General features: G+C 38.7%; 1 protein-coding gene and 1 non-coding gene across 2 annotated transcripts in view; one reads left to right on the top strand and one right to left on the bottom strand.

Moving 5' to 3' along the window:
• The window catches only part of LOC121383644 (sodium-dependent proline transporter-like), a 39,784-nt gene that overhangs the window by 12,844 nt on the left and 12,252 nt on the right, over nucleotides 1-14,688 (top strand). Inside the window, exon 4 of the mRNA XM_041513738.1 lies at nucleotides 4,232-4,282. Coding sequence (XP_041369672.1) covers nucleotides 4,232-4,282 — 51 coding nt within the window. The remainder of the gene's footprint in view (nucleotides 1-4,231; nucleotides 4,283-14,688) is intronic.
• Nucleotides 13,453-13,525, bottom strand: Trnak-cuu. The gene has a single exon. It is a non-coding gene; the product is annotated as a tRNA-Lys (tRNA).

The raw sequence follows: 14,688 nt of genomic DNA, 5'->3' as shown, positions 1-14,688 counted from the left end.
TAACATTTTTATTAATATCAGCAGGCCCATGGATTTTTTATGTACCTTTGCCTGCCTGGGGGACACATACCCTGAAAAGGACAACCCCTGTTGTCCAGCTCTTTCTCCCAGGATATTGGTTTAAACAAACACACCCTCTAAACCTGGCCGGAGTACACCCATTTTACACAAAAAGCACTACTTTTGCATGGGCCGGAATTACCATAAACAAGTCTTCAATGTCAACAAGTTACACATGTTTACAAACTACATGCTCTCCCTTGTCAGCTTCAGTCAAATAGTTGCCACTTCATAGCTGTCTGCAATGAAATAATTACAGTCAAACAGCAGACTACTTCCACGGACAAATTTCCAGATTCCAAATGGGAAGATAACTGTAATCTGAGGCCCACTACCTACTAGACGTATGTCCGATAGCCGGTGTAATATGCATGCAAAAACTTTTTTCTTTATTTCAACTTATTTTCGTACTTATATTCAATTAAGGTTCAAGTACGCTGTCCTGGGCACACACCTCAGCTATCTGGGCTGTCTGTCCAGGGTAGTGGGTTAGTTGTTAGTTGGTTAGTGAGAGAGACAAGAGGGTGTAGTGGCATTACACCTACCCATTGAGTCCTTAAGAACTTGCTCTGGGTTGGAGTCGGTACCGGGCTGCGAACCATGTACCCACCAACCTGTAGTCCGATGGCTTAACCACTGCGTCACCGAGGCCGGTGGTGCAAGATCCATTAACTCATATTGCAGAACCGGTAAGAAGTAGTCACTACTGAGTGCCTATAATCCAATTGTTAACGGGTCTTTGGAAGTACTTTCTACAAAGCCAAAAGGGATTATTCATGACGCTTAGACCGCCATTGTCGAGAGGGTGTAGTTAAATTATACAGCAGGCGGCCACTTCATCGAGATGAGAAGATTATGTGTGTGCAGTTCCTCTGGTTTTGATCGCCAGAGCTGCAGTCCATTAAGAGAGGACCATCATGCATGTACGACATTTCTGACTTATCGCGTTACAGTTCTCCGCCAAGATGAGCAGTGAATTCCTCGGGGGCATTATTGTGTTAATGCTTTTACATGGCCTCTGTGGCGCAGACGTCATGTCATCCGGTTTTATAGATTCTGGGTTCGTATCCCAATACCAATTTCAGATCCTTTTTTGAAGGTGTGAGATGCGTACACCACCCGGGGAAGGGGCGTGTGTAGGAGGAAATTGTGCAGGGAGGGGTCTAGACAAAGGCGAGCGACGTTTTAGGGGAAATTGGGTCATGCTCTCCTGAAAAATTCACTGGAAAAAAAAGAGTAAAGTTTGTTTTATTTAACGACGTCACTAGAGCACATTGATTTTTTATCTTATCATCGGCTACTGGACGTCAAACATATGGTCATTCTGACACTGGTTTTTAGAGGAAACCCGCTGTCGCCACATAGGCTACTCTTTTTACGACAGGCAGCAAGGGATCTTTTATTTGCGCTTCCGGAGAAGAAAAAAAGAAAGAAAAACAAATTCGCTTGGAACAGGGAGGGATTTCTATCCCCACCCACCCTCCCTGCACACGCACCTGAAGGGCACCATGGCAGTTGTATCAATGCTCATGGTATCTTCTATATTCTCAGTGCTAAAGTCTTTTTAAAAAATAAGATTATTTTGCTGTTAAACTATACGCGTATCCCATATGGTGACAGCAGGGTTTCACTTTAATATTAATCTTATCAAGGCAGCTAAGTTGCGTGTCTAAGACATCGTTCAGGAATATTAATTATTGAAAACAAGCACGACACCAAATTGTCAGCATCTCTGTTGTTATGGCCATGACCGTTTGGGGGTATACAGTTTGTCTCTATGTATTAATAAAAGACACAATCCAGGCTCCGTATTCATAAACGTACTTAAGTCAATGTATGATACCTAAATACATACGTAAAGTACATAGATAAGTATCATACATTGACTTAAGTATGTTTATGAATATGGAGCCAGGTGTCAACAGCATATTACTCCAGTTTATATTAATAACAAACTGGTCAAAATGTTTTTAAAAGCCACCGCACTATTCGTCATGGTGTGCTGTGGGTCTGGGTGTTGTTGGTTGTTGTTTTTTGTTGGTTGTTTGGGGGTTTGTTGTTGGGTTTTTTGCATCACTTAATTTTGCGTCCTTTTGCAATTCAGAGCTCACAAATTACGCTGTCCTTGTCGCGTTAGTGTCTCCATTGGTAAATCTGACCAGAGCCAACGTAGTTTCGTGTTCTTCTTCTCTTTTTTTTCGTTCCTTCTTGTAATAATATCACAGGGAGATGTTTGCTGCCAGGATGAATCCCACAATGACACGGAGGGATTCCTGGTCTCCATAAAGTTTCGTGTTCATGTCACATTTTATTTCGAACGGGGGCGGGGCGTAACCCAGTGGTAAAGCTCTCGCCTGATACGCGGTCGGTCTGGCTTCGATACCCGTCGGTTGATCCATTGGTGTATTTCTTGTTCCAGCCAATTCCCGAGACTGGTATATTAAAGGCCGTGGTGTGTGCTATCCTGTCTGTGGAATGGTGCATATAAAAGATCCTTTGCTACTAATGAAACAATTACCAAATGTTCTCTAATGGTGTCGTTAATTAAAACAAACTTTAACTTTTTTATCACCAAAAATCATTCTGTATGTGTTATGGCTTGGCGTATGTTTAGACATTCTTATCTCGAAAAAATAAAAGGAGTAGCTCGCTCATGAGGGCGAACGCCCGAGAACCATTTGATTGGTTTCTATCATATATTATATCATCATATTGATTAACGTATTTTGCCCCTGCGTGTGCTGTAACCTCACCGTGGTGCAGGGGTGTAACATTCTCTTTGAGAATGGCCAATACAGCACAAATTGAAGTTTAGAGTAAAATTCAGTATCCGTAAAATTCTGTGATATTTGTTTTTTTGCACAGTTCTTTGCACTGTTTTTGTTTGTCTTGAATTTTTATATTGATATTGATCATCACTTTATTTATTTGCATTACCATAGTTTGACACCCAATAGCCGATGTATTTTTCGTGCTGGGGTGTCGTTAAACATTCATTCATTCATTTAACGTATTTTGCGCACAGTACCGGCCTCGGTGGCGTAGTGGTTAAGCCATCGGACTACAGGTTGGTAGGTGCAGGGTTCGCAGCCCGGTACCGGCTCCAACCCAGAGCGAGTTCTTAAGGGCTCATTGGGTAGGTGTAAGGCCACTATACCATCTTCTCTCTCACTAACCACTAACCAACTAACAACTAACCCACTGTCCTGAACAGACAGCCCAGATAGCTGTGGTGTGTGCCCAGGACAGCGTGTTTGAACTTTAATTGGATATAAGCACGAAAATAAGTTGAAATGAATGAATGAATGCGCACAGTGTAGCGAAAGAACCCGACTTTTCCGCATCCAGAATATGCGCCGGCTGTTACACAACATTATATGAAGAAAAATATCTATATAACAAAAATACAAAAACTTGTACTACGACATAAACAAAATATAGATCTTTTTTTTTCTGGTGACTTTCCATAACGCCTAAGACTTGACATTTGAAGTATTATATTCTTCAATTTGCGTAACGCCACAAAAACAACACTTCTAGAGCGCATTGATTTTTAATCATAGGCTGGTGTCTTATATTGGAAACCCTCTACATGTTTCCATTAGTAGCAAGCGATCTTTTATATGCACCATCCCACAGACAGGACAGCACACACCACGGCCTTTGATATACCAATCGTCGTGCATTAACAAAAATACAAAAACTTCGTCGTGCATTAACAAAAATACAAAAACTTGTACTACGACATAAACAAAATATAGATCTTTTTTTTTCTGGTGACTTTCCATAACGCCTAAGACTTGACATTTGAAGTATTATATTCTTCAATTTGCGTAACGCCACAAAAACAACACTTCTAGAGCGCATTGATTTTTAATCATAGGCTAGTGTCTTATATTGGAAACCCTCTACATGTTTCCATTAGTAGCAAGCGATCTTTTATATCCCACAGACAGGACAGCACACACCACGGCCTTTGATATACCAATCGTCGTGCATTGGCAGAAATAGCCCAATGGGCCCTCCGACGGGGATCGATCCTAGATCGACTGCGCATCAAGTGATCGTTTTCCCACTGGGCTACGTCCCACCCCTGTAAATTGTAACTACACGAAGTCTTTAACAAAATAAAACTTGTGAACAATAATTGCAAACCATTTTTTTCTTATAGAGAACCACACACGATCTACGCCTTGACGAACTCGGAAGACAACTTTTTTGTGTAAGTACCAGTCTATTAAGATTACATATCACAGGGTAATGCTTTGTGATGTTTCAGAATAGTGGTATGCTACCAGCCAGTCTGATTAAAATTAGCTCTACTGGGTCTGCCAGTAGATTTAACAGAATTGCGTGGACTTTCATGTCCACGTGACATTTCATCTATAAATAACAATTTAAATATCGACAAATTACACTTCGCCTTTTATAGCGTTATTCGGGAGCATACAAATTCTAAAAATATCGGGCGAGACTATTTATGCAATAGGTGATCTTGTTCGTCTATTTCAACATTGAAAAACAGGGGGAAAAGTGTAGTAATAAACTCTGGATTGTATACTAGTATAAACAGATTTTATGGCTATACCATCACGTTGGGTTTTTTTCGTCTTGAAAGTAATTTTATATAAAATTTTATATTGCAATCAGTTTCAGGCATACTTCGTAATTCACCCGAATCATTTCGTATACCCTCGGCATAATCCTGAATGCTTTCAAATTCTTTTCAAATCACTGGCATGATTTTGCAAGTAAGGTTTTGAATGGTCGAATGAAAGGTCAACTGGACATGAGCTCCAACGGGCTGCTGTTAGATCCACAAGTAATAGTGGAGCTAATTTTAATTAGATTGGCTATCAGCATTAGCATTTCCATATCCAAATAAGGTTCAAGTATTCTGTCCTGAACTCATATGCTAGTACTACAACACTGCCTTGGACTCTCAACTTCGTGTACCTTGTCATTTAGACATAATGTTGTCATAAAAAAATATGTAATTAATGTGAACAAAATAAGATAAACTGAAACATTTATCTTATCCTCGCCTCTCTTCGAAACAAGTTCGTCCGCGGTGATTTTTGGAATTGTACCGTGACAAGCATGCTTGAACCATCAGGAGTGAAGCACGCTAATTTACACGATTCATTGGCGTGTCATCTGAAAATACAAAATACATGTCTTGGAGCATTAACTCACTGGAGTGTCTGAAATAACACGACCTGGCGTGGATTTCTAGGTCTGGAGGACTCATTCCAACAGATGGAATACGATCAAGGACTATTCACGACCTTAATAACAGGAAGCAAAGGAGAAAATCGCCAGTGTTAATGATCATCTGTGAGCACTTGAGTGGCACGGGTAGCAGAAGTCAAGCTGGAGCTGATGATGTCCATTAGACAGTTCCGTTGAAGTAAGAAAAGGCGACTCCAGGCGCCTATGGTCCATTAAATGTCATTAGCTAAATAGGTTGTGTCGCGTGGTGAATACTGTGAAAGCCTTTACTTTCGTGGACTTAAATGTTCGTGGTTTTACTAAAAAGCACATTTCGTTGGGTACATATATTCGTGGATTAAAAAGGTAGTGTCATAAATTTGTATTATAAGCATATATATGTTATATTTTCGTTGTGTTCTTAAATTCGTTTACTGAACTAGTCAAAACATTACATCACCAAGACAAAATGTGATTTGACAATACTAATGTATATAATATATTTATGGAAAAAACATAGAGTATTCTGCATGAGTGGAGTTCTGCAATGTTTGTGTAGTTCTGTTTGTTGTTTTGTTTTGTTTGTTTAGTTTCTTGATGACTGTTTTCTACTTCTTTCGAGTACCACAAGGGTTATTAACAACCAAGCGGCATACGATGATTGATTATGAACAACTACTCGACGTCAGACATCACGGTGTCTACATTGATCTGGCTCCGTGCTCGTAAAACGTTTAAAATCTTGACTTAGGCTTTCACGGTGTCTGGATACTTTAACGTCATGGTAACACCATACAAATAGCATGCTGCAATTCAGACTTTGTTGTAGTCTAGACTTTAAAAGTTTTACACGCAGGGCCCAGGATACTCCAGCATATTTTAGATTACGGTTATTTGGTGTCTGACATAAAAAAAGAAAAACTAAAGTTATTTCGATACTTACTCAAGAGAGTGAAAATACGCTGGCTGTCGTCTGATTTAGCTTAGTCGGTTGACTGCTCACTTGAGCTGTTTGCGTCGCAGGATCGAACCACCTCGCTAGATTAATTTAACTGATTGTGTTTTTCTCATTACAACTAGTGTACCACAACTGGTCAAAGGCCGTGGTATGTGTTTTCCTCTCTGTGTGAAAGTGCATATAAAAGATCCCTTGCTGCATTAGAAAACATGTAACGGGTTTCCTCTGATGACTACGAGTCAGCTCTAACTCTAGCTCCAAGCCTTCGCGAGTAGCTCTTGCTCCAAGCCTTCGTAAGTACCTCTAGCTCCAAGCCTTCGTATATAGCTCTAGCTCCAAGCCTTCGTAAGTACCTCTAGCTCCAAGCCTTCGTAAGTAGCTCTAGCTCCAAGCCTTCGTATGTAGCTGTAGCTCCAAGCCTTCGTATGTAGCCTAGCTCCAAGCCTTCTTAAGTACCTGACCGGCCTCGGTGGCGTCGTGGCAGGCCATCGGTCTACAGGCTGGTAGTACTGGGTTCGGATCCCAGTCGAGGCATGGGATTTTTAATCCAGATACCGACTCCAAACCCTGAGTGAGTGCTCCGCAAGGCTCAGTGGGTAGGTGTAAACCACTTGCACCGAAAAGTGATCCATAACTGGTTCAACAAAGGCCTTGGTTTGTGCTATCCTGCCTGTGGGAAGCGCAAATAAAAGATCCCTTGCTGCTAATCGGAAAGAGTAGCCCATGTAGTGGCGACAGCGGGTTTCCTCTCAAAATATGTGTGGTCCTTAACCATATGTCTGACGCCATATAACCGTAAATAAAATGTGTTGAGTGCGTCGTTAAATAAAACATTTCTTTCTTTCTTTCGTAAGTACCTCTAGCTCCAAGTCTTCGTAAGTAGCTCTAGCTCCAAGCCTTCGTATATAGCTCTAGCTCCAAGCCTTCGTAAGTACCTCTAGCTCCAAGCCTTCGTAAGTAGCTCTAGCTCCAAGCCTTCGTATATAGCTCTAGCTCCAAGCCTTCGTAAGTACCTCTAGCTCCAAGCCTTCGCAAGTAGCTCTAGCTCCAAGCCTTCGTATATAGCACTAGCGCCAAGCCTTCGTAAGAAGCTCCAAGTAGCCCAAAACCTTCGTAATTAGCTCCAACCCATTGTAAATAGCTCCAAGCATTTGTTAGTGGGATAAGACATTTGTAAATAGCGCATAGCCTTCGTAAGCAGCTATTGGTCATGCGTTTTCAATATGACGGCCTAATTGTTAATTATATTTTGGGTCTTACCATTTCAAAACATTCAAATGGGCTTGGTATCACGTAATCTGCAAAATTACAAAGCAGCTGGAAAAATCCATTTACGCAGTCACGTAATCTTTGCAAATTCTTTTCAGCGAACTTAAAATCACGGTTGCTAGGCAAGTAGTCGTTTAATGTAGGAACAATAGCGTCGCTAAAAAAATTGTATTTCGGAACTGCGTCAAGCAATGTAATAATAACCAAAATGCATGTTGTACCATATGATTGAGTTCCACATTTTTGTTACATCCATTATAATGTCACAAAATGTCAAATGTTGCTTTTTATTCGTTTTGAAGAAAAGAAAGAAAAAACCGTAGTGATTCGCGGGTTTTGTTAAAGCATTTCTCCCCTACTGGCAATAAAACTGAAAACGCCGATAATATATTGATAAGATCTGTTACTGCAGATCGATAAAAACAATCGGTCGTCACGCAAAGATACAAAGATACAACGGTATTAATTTTCCTCAACAGTATTTATTTCTCGAAGAACAAATGGATGTTTAAAATAACAAAGGTAGTCGTGAGATAAATGAGAATAGTTGTATAATGAATGAGAATGGTTATGAAATAGTGAGGTCGATAAAAAAAAGTTCCCATTTCCTGATGATTTCTCTCGTGGATAGTATACTTCAGGCCCGTAGGAATGATATCAGGAGTGGGGGTTGGGGAACAATATCCAGTGGAGGGTCACAGCCTCTTATGGGGAGGGGCACAAGCAGCAATAGTTTTATCTTTGTATAGAATAACAAAATAGCCATAACAAAAATAGTAACTCAAAAGTAAATCTGGCGTGGTTGTAAACCATTTAAAACTGATTTGCCGTTTGGTATATATATATATATATATATATATATATATAGATAGATAGATAGATAGATAGATATATATATATATATATATATATATATATATATATATATATAGTCTATTTCTCTCTCTCTCTCTCTCTCTCTCTCTCTCTCTCTCTCTCTCTCTCTCTCTCTCTCTCTCTCTCTCTCTCTCTCTCTCTCTCTTATACTTATATACCGTTCTTTGTATCGCAAATTGTAGTGTAAATTAAATAAAAATAAGAAAAAAGTTAACATTCCCTGGACTCTTGATGTTGGGTTTGCAGACCACGCCAAGTGCGCTGGTAATTACAACCACTTTTCGTATTCAGCTTGCAGGAAGAAACGATAAAATACTAATTACATTAATAAAACAGCTGTGAGGCTCTGGCCAACGCCTGGTCCGAAGTGGCCGTTATCTGTGTGAAGGTGGACACTAATTAACAGACATCCCTAAAGAAATAGTAATTCGGATCCTTAGAGGCGTTTTCTTGGCTTTTTGACTTCATCGGTACGAGCCACTGTCCGCCATTTTACAACTGGTTTAGTAGAATGTTTTATTGAACATCTCAATACACTGTCACCGTCACAGCAGAACTCGAACTTAATAATCTACGGCAATTATTAAAGGTTTTTGTCGCAGCCAAAATGCTCACCTACGGCAATTTTAAGTCTGCCTACGGCAGTTTTAAACCAGTAACTTTTGCAACAAATACATACAATTCATATGATGACATATCGCAGCAACGGCATTTTTTGTCGGTGCCGCCGTTAAATTTGAGCTCTGATATTTGATTGGCGAATATTAATTTCTTTAATATATGATTGGCGATTGTTAATTTATTAATATTATTCGGAGACTATTAAAGGGACATTCCTGACTTTGTTGCATTGTAAGATGTTTCCAACTTCCAATTTCTACGGTTAAACTTACATATTAAATATATTTTCTTGTTTATAATATCAGTGTCTGTATATTCAATGTGTTTCTGGTCGTCTTAATATTTGTTAGAAACCCAAAATGGATTTTATCTTCAAATAATTTCGTACGTACGAAAAACAATATTTTAGGAAATAAAATAAAATTTAACCTTGTACAAATATTAGAACGATCAGAAACACGTTTAATATACAGCCACTAATATTTTATGCAGAAAAATATATTTGATAGGTAATTACAATTGTAAAAAAGTCTCTGTTAGTCGATAACATCTTTAAAAAATGCAGCAAACTCAGGAATGTCCCTTTAATGTATTTAATACTTTATCAGCGGTTATTAATCTATTCAGTATTTGATACTTGATATTTAATTTATTCAAAGTTTTATCGGCGACTAGTAAATTATTTAATATTTGATTGGTGGCTATTAATATATTTAGTTTTTTCTACCATGTGGTAATTGTGAACCTTTTATATATTGCATAAAGAAAGAAGAAAAACTGCTAATGGATTAGAAACAATTGGGGCATTTTATATAGGCTACTCTTCCGGTTCCCCAAACAGGACAGTACAGCACACATCTCTGTACAGTCGTAGAAACCTCGCTGAAAAGGAAAGACCCGTGCAGTGGCTCTATTCAATCAATTAAATGTCATGGGAATAAACTGGAACTGAGAGAAATGTAACAAGATGGATAAATCCCTCGACAGTTAACGTATCAGTACAATCACGCGAACGAGCTAAATTGCATTGTAGAATGTCAGCCTTGGTTCGATTTGTTTGAGTGTGAAAGCGTGAGCTACGTTGTATTCAGTACTGGGAAATCAGCCATAGCGAATGTACTCGGCATGCTGCCATTGTAACAGTAAAATATCTCCTGGACGCGGCGCAAAAGGAAGCCGCAGGCGCATCACACGCCTTAAAAGACTTTTTGGCGACTAACATTACATATTAAATACATTTTTTTGTTAAGAATTTCAGTGTTTCTTACATACCCGTTCGTGAGAATATCATGCGTTATTTTTGGTTAGACATGGTTGTTAACACATGTACGTGTGTTAAAGCCGCACGCCCTAGTTCCATGCAGCGAAAATAAATTATAATTTGGTTAATCTATAAACCTGTAACACACTTAGATCACGTTTTTATCAAATGGAGTGAAAAAGCAGGTTTTATATCGATAAATACCATGGGAATCCCCATGTCCCAATTGCTTGAAATAATTTTGAAAGTTTGTATTCTGATGTCACCGGTAGATGTCGCTCGAAGCACAACAATGCCTACGTCACGACAAATTTCACAGACTTGGGGTGCGTTCTTTTCACCTCTCCTGGACATGCTCCAACTGTTCTGTCCTGGTTGTATCCCCTCTCCAGATATCGTAGGACTTAGCAAAATTATTGGTTTTAAGGGTTTATAACGTTTTATATTGAGATACTTACTTGTCTGAACTTTATTGTTACTGAAAATGTTCACGAACTGTGAAGAAAAATATCACAAATGAACAACAACAAATCGGATGTTGATTGCGCGAACTGTGCACGAGAAAACAAACCGAACCAAAATGATAACGGTCACGTGGTATACCAACGTCTGTGACATTGAAATGGAAATATCCCATCTAAAAATAGATTAGACCTTGTCTGCTCAACGGTTTTTTCTCAAATGTGCGTCCGTTGTTCAGAAATACGAAAAATGCATTTTGTGGTATTACAAACACCAGGATTACCAGGATTACCAAAAAACACTTCAGGTGAATGGAAATGTATATTCTAAATTATAAACGGTAAGTAAAGTGCAATTTTATTTGTGAAAAAATGGGTTTAATAGCGAAAAACAACGCCGTAATGGTTAATAACTAGCCGTAACTAGGGTGTGTCCCTTTAACAATTTCAAGACATACGGCTGGCTGCTCCTGGGTGATGACCAGGTCACCAATGTCATACAACCAATTAAAAACTACACGATGGAAATCGATTAGACTGTGACGTATAGTTAACCTGACAATCATGTGTCTCTGACGCGTAAGTCAGCTACATGTGCAACGGCTGTAAATAACTTTTAGTCGAAAAATATGTTAAAATTTGCTTACCATTTGATACCATTTGTCTTACAACTGTTTAAAAACGTATCAAACTCGCTTTCCCTTGTATTATGCTAGGTTGTTTTTTTAGTAAACTAATCTGTGTGTGGCAGTCATCTATATGGCGGTGCAAGAGGGATGTGGCTGTCCTATCTTATCATGGGCGGATCCAGGAAATATTTTTAGGGGGGGACCAAAAAAGAAGGGCACATTGACTCGTCAAAAGGGCACCTTACTACAAGTTTTGATATTTACAATTAATATGAATTCCTACAGTTCTACGTCATAATATACTAGCAATAATGAAGTAAATTGGCGTCACTCGCGTTAGAACCTCAATGGGGCCCCATTGAGACTCAATAACACAGACACATATCTGCAAGCTTGCGCATGTACACGAAAATCTTGATTTCATTTATCTACAATATAATTATTGTTTACTTAAAAAAAAAAAAATTCTACAAACAAAAAGGGCACTTGGACATTTTGAGGGCACTTGAATAATTTTTGGGGGGGACGCGTCCCCCTGGTCCCCCCCCCCTTGGATCCGCCCATGCTTATAGAACAGGCATTAGACAGAGATTCGTGGTATCAGCCACTAGTTTGCCAAATGTCCATTCGACTCTGCATGGTGCAGAGATACGGCCCTGATCATGTATTACGGTTTTGTTCAGATTCCAATATTTTTGTCATTGTTAAGACATAAGTACATAAAGATTATGATATGACTGGCTTTAGTTGTAGAGGGATGTTTATATTCTTCAGTAGCGGATCCATAGGATGTCTTTAGTCAAAGTAGTCTGTTATTCAACAGCTAGACGGATATCTTGACAGTTACAATCGCAGAGAAGGAAAGAAGGAAAGAAGGAAGGAAGGGAATGTTTTATTTAACAACGCACTCAACACATTTTATTTACGGTTATATGGAAAGAAAGAAAAGTTTTATTTAACGACGCACTCAACACATTTTATTTACGGTTATATGGCGTCAGACATGTGGTTAAGGACCATACAGATATTGAGAGAGGAAACCCGCTGTCGCCACTTCATGGGCTACTCTTTTCGATTAGCAGCAAGGGAACGTTATTATGTACCACCCCACAGACAGGATAACACATACCACCGACTTTGATATACCAGTCGTGGTGCACTGGATGGAACGAGAAATAGCCCAATGGGACCACCGACGGGGATCGATCCTAAACCGACCGCGCATCAGCATCAAGCGAGCGCTTTACCACTCGGCTACGTTCCGCCCCTTGCTTGAATAAGGTCAACTTTCAGACCTTTAATATCGGTATTAATTTTACATTTTGAGCTTGCGTCCCCAGCCTATAATAACCAGGAAGCAATAAAAAGTCAATCAGTGCAAAATAATATACGTTTTTCAGGTACGGCCTTGGGGTATATTTCTAAAAGATTTCGACGTTCAAGAAAACAATTACTAAATAGCACGCTATAATGTTTCTTTTATTCTATAGACTTTTGGTATTTTAAAGATTTTAATTATGCTATCTGTAAACTGATTCTTTTAAAAGCACCATCTTAGTTTTGCGTGGGCGATATCATTCAACTGTTTCAGTCTGGTGGTAGCATTAGCTTTCATAGTATTAGTTTTCTAGATTAAAATTGATCCGACATATTATTAGTGCAGCCTCGGGGAGACTCTACTTCGCATAAATCATTAACTGTCAGCTTCTGTTGGAGCTAAACACTCCGCATTGGCAAAATATTATATCACGAGCTTGTTGGGCTTTTTTTGTGCACAAAGAAAAAAAAGCATAATAATTGGTCATTGTTGCAGATGAAATGAGAACTATGTTTTTGTAGAGTATTGATCCGCCGTGCTGATCCACGCGTCATGCTGTTCAGTTACACACAATAAAGCTAGGAAGGAGATTTATGAGCAAACACCCAATGTTAACAAAAGCAAACTGTTTTACGAGTAATGGGAATTTGTCACGTATTTTGACACCACTCACGCTTTTCAGTCGAAGTGACAGACTTTAGGCATTTTATACATTCGCTAGCTGCAATAGTTACAAGTATTTATTCTTTATGACTTAATAATGCAGAACAAAAAAAGTAAATTTACAGCGCCCAACGTGGGGCTCGAACCCACGACCCCGAGATTAAGAGTCTCGTGCTCTACCGACTGAGCTAGCCGGGCTGCAATGAGTTGTTCATTGCTAGTGTTTGTTTGCTTGAAAATCCATAATGAATAATAAATTTGTTTTAATGTTTTGTTTAACGACACCACTAGAGCACATTGATTAATTAATCAGCGGCTATTGGATGTCAAACATTTGGTATTTCTGACTAGTAGGAATCCCGCTACATTTTTCTTAATGCAGCAAGGGATATTTTATATGCACTTTACCACAGACAGGAAAGCACATACCACGGCCTTTGACCAGTTGTGGTGCAGTGGTTGGAACGAGAAAAAAACGAATTAATTGAATGGATCCATCCGAGGTGGTTTGATCCTGCGACGCAAGCACCTCAAACGAACGCTCAAGCGACTGAGCTAAGTTCCGCTCCCATATTGAATAAAGTTAAAAATCATTAAAATATATATATACATATATTATTAAGTTTTAAACCTATACCATCTCAAATTTTAAAAATTGAAAAAAGTTTAGTTTAAAAAGTAACATTTTATAAAGTATGTACAAATTACCATCATATGGCATAGGTTAAATCTTCTTTTTTGATACAGGTTGAAGGCCAAAAAAAGAAAAAGCACGCGCAGTTCTACCGTCTGTATGTGTATTGTAGGGGTATCATTGTATTGCATTTCTGATTACGTCGGTAACAATTCAGATGAAGCTGTATACTTTGGCTGTTCTAGCATTTCGACTTCACCCCTGTATTAAAAATAATATTTAATATTTTTTCATTCGATGATAATTTTTTTTTTTTTTTAAACTAACTTTTATTTACATACATTTTTAGTGCTTGTCAAAGTTGTATACTTTTGAGTCTTCTAGCATTTCGACTTCATCCCTATATTAAAAATTATATTTAATATTTTTAATTTGATGATAATTACTTTTTGTTGGGTTTTTGTTTTCATATATACCAATTTTTAGTGCTTCTCAACACAATAATGGTTGCTATGATGCGCACGCTTTTTTCACTTGTGTTAAAACACTCGTAATAAGATTAGGCTATATATTATTGTGATCAGTCTATTTGTTAGTAAATGTATCAATGAAAGTATATTCTAGCTTAGCAGAGAGGTATTCTGCTCTCGGTCTTTTCATTGCTGCCTTTGAAAGAAATGTTTAGAATTGCATACTATTGATTCGGAGCTAATACGCACCATAGATG

This window comes from Gigantopelta aegis, chromosome 10 (assembly GCF_016097555.1).
Source record: "Gigantopelta aegis isolate Gae_Host chromosome 10, Gae_host_genome, whole genome shotgun sequence".
Taxonomy (NCBI): Eukaryota; Metazoa; Mollusca; class Gastropoda; order Neomphalida; family Peltospiridae; genus Gigantopelta; species Gigantopelta aegis.
This window is presented reverse-complemented; position numbering and strand designations above follow the sequence as displayed.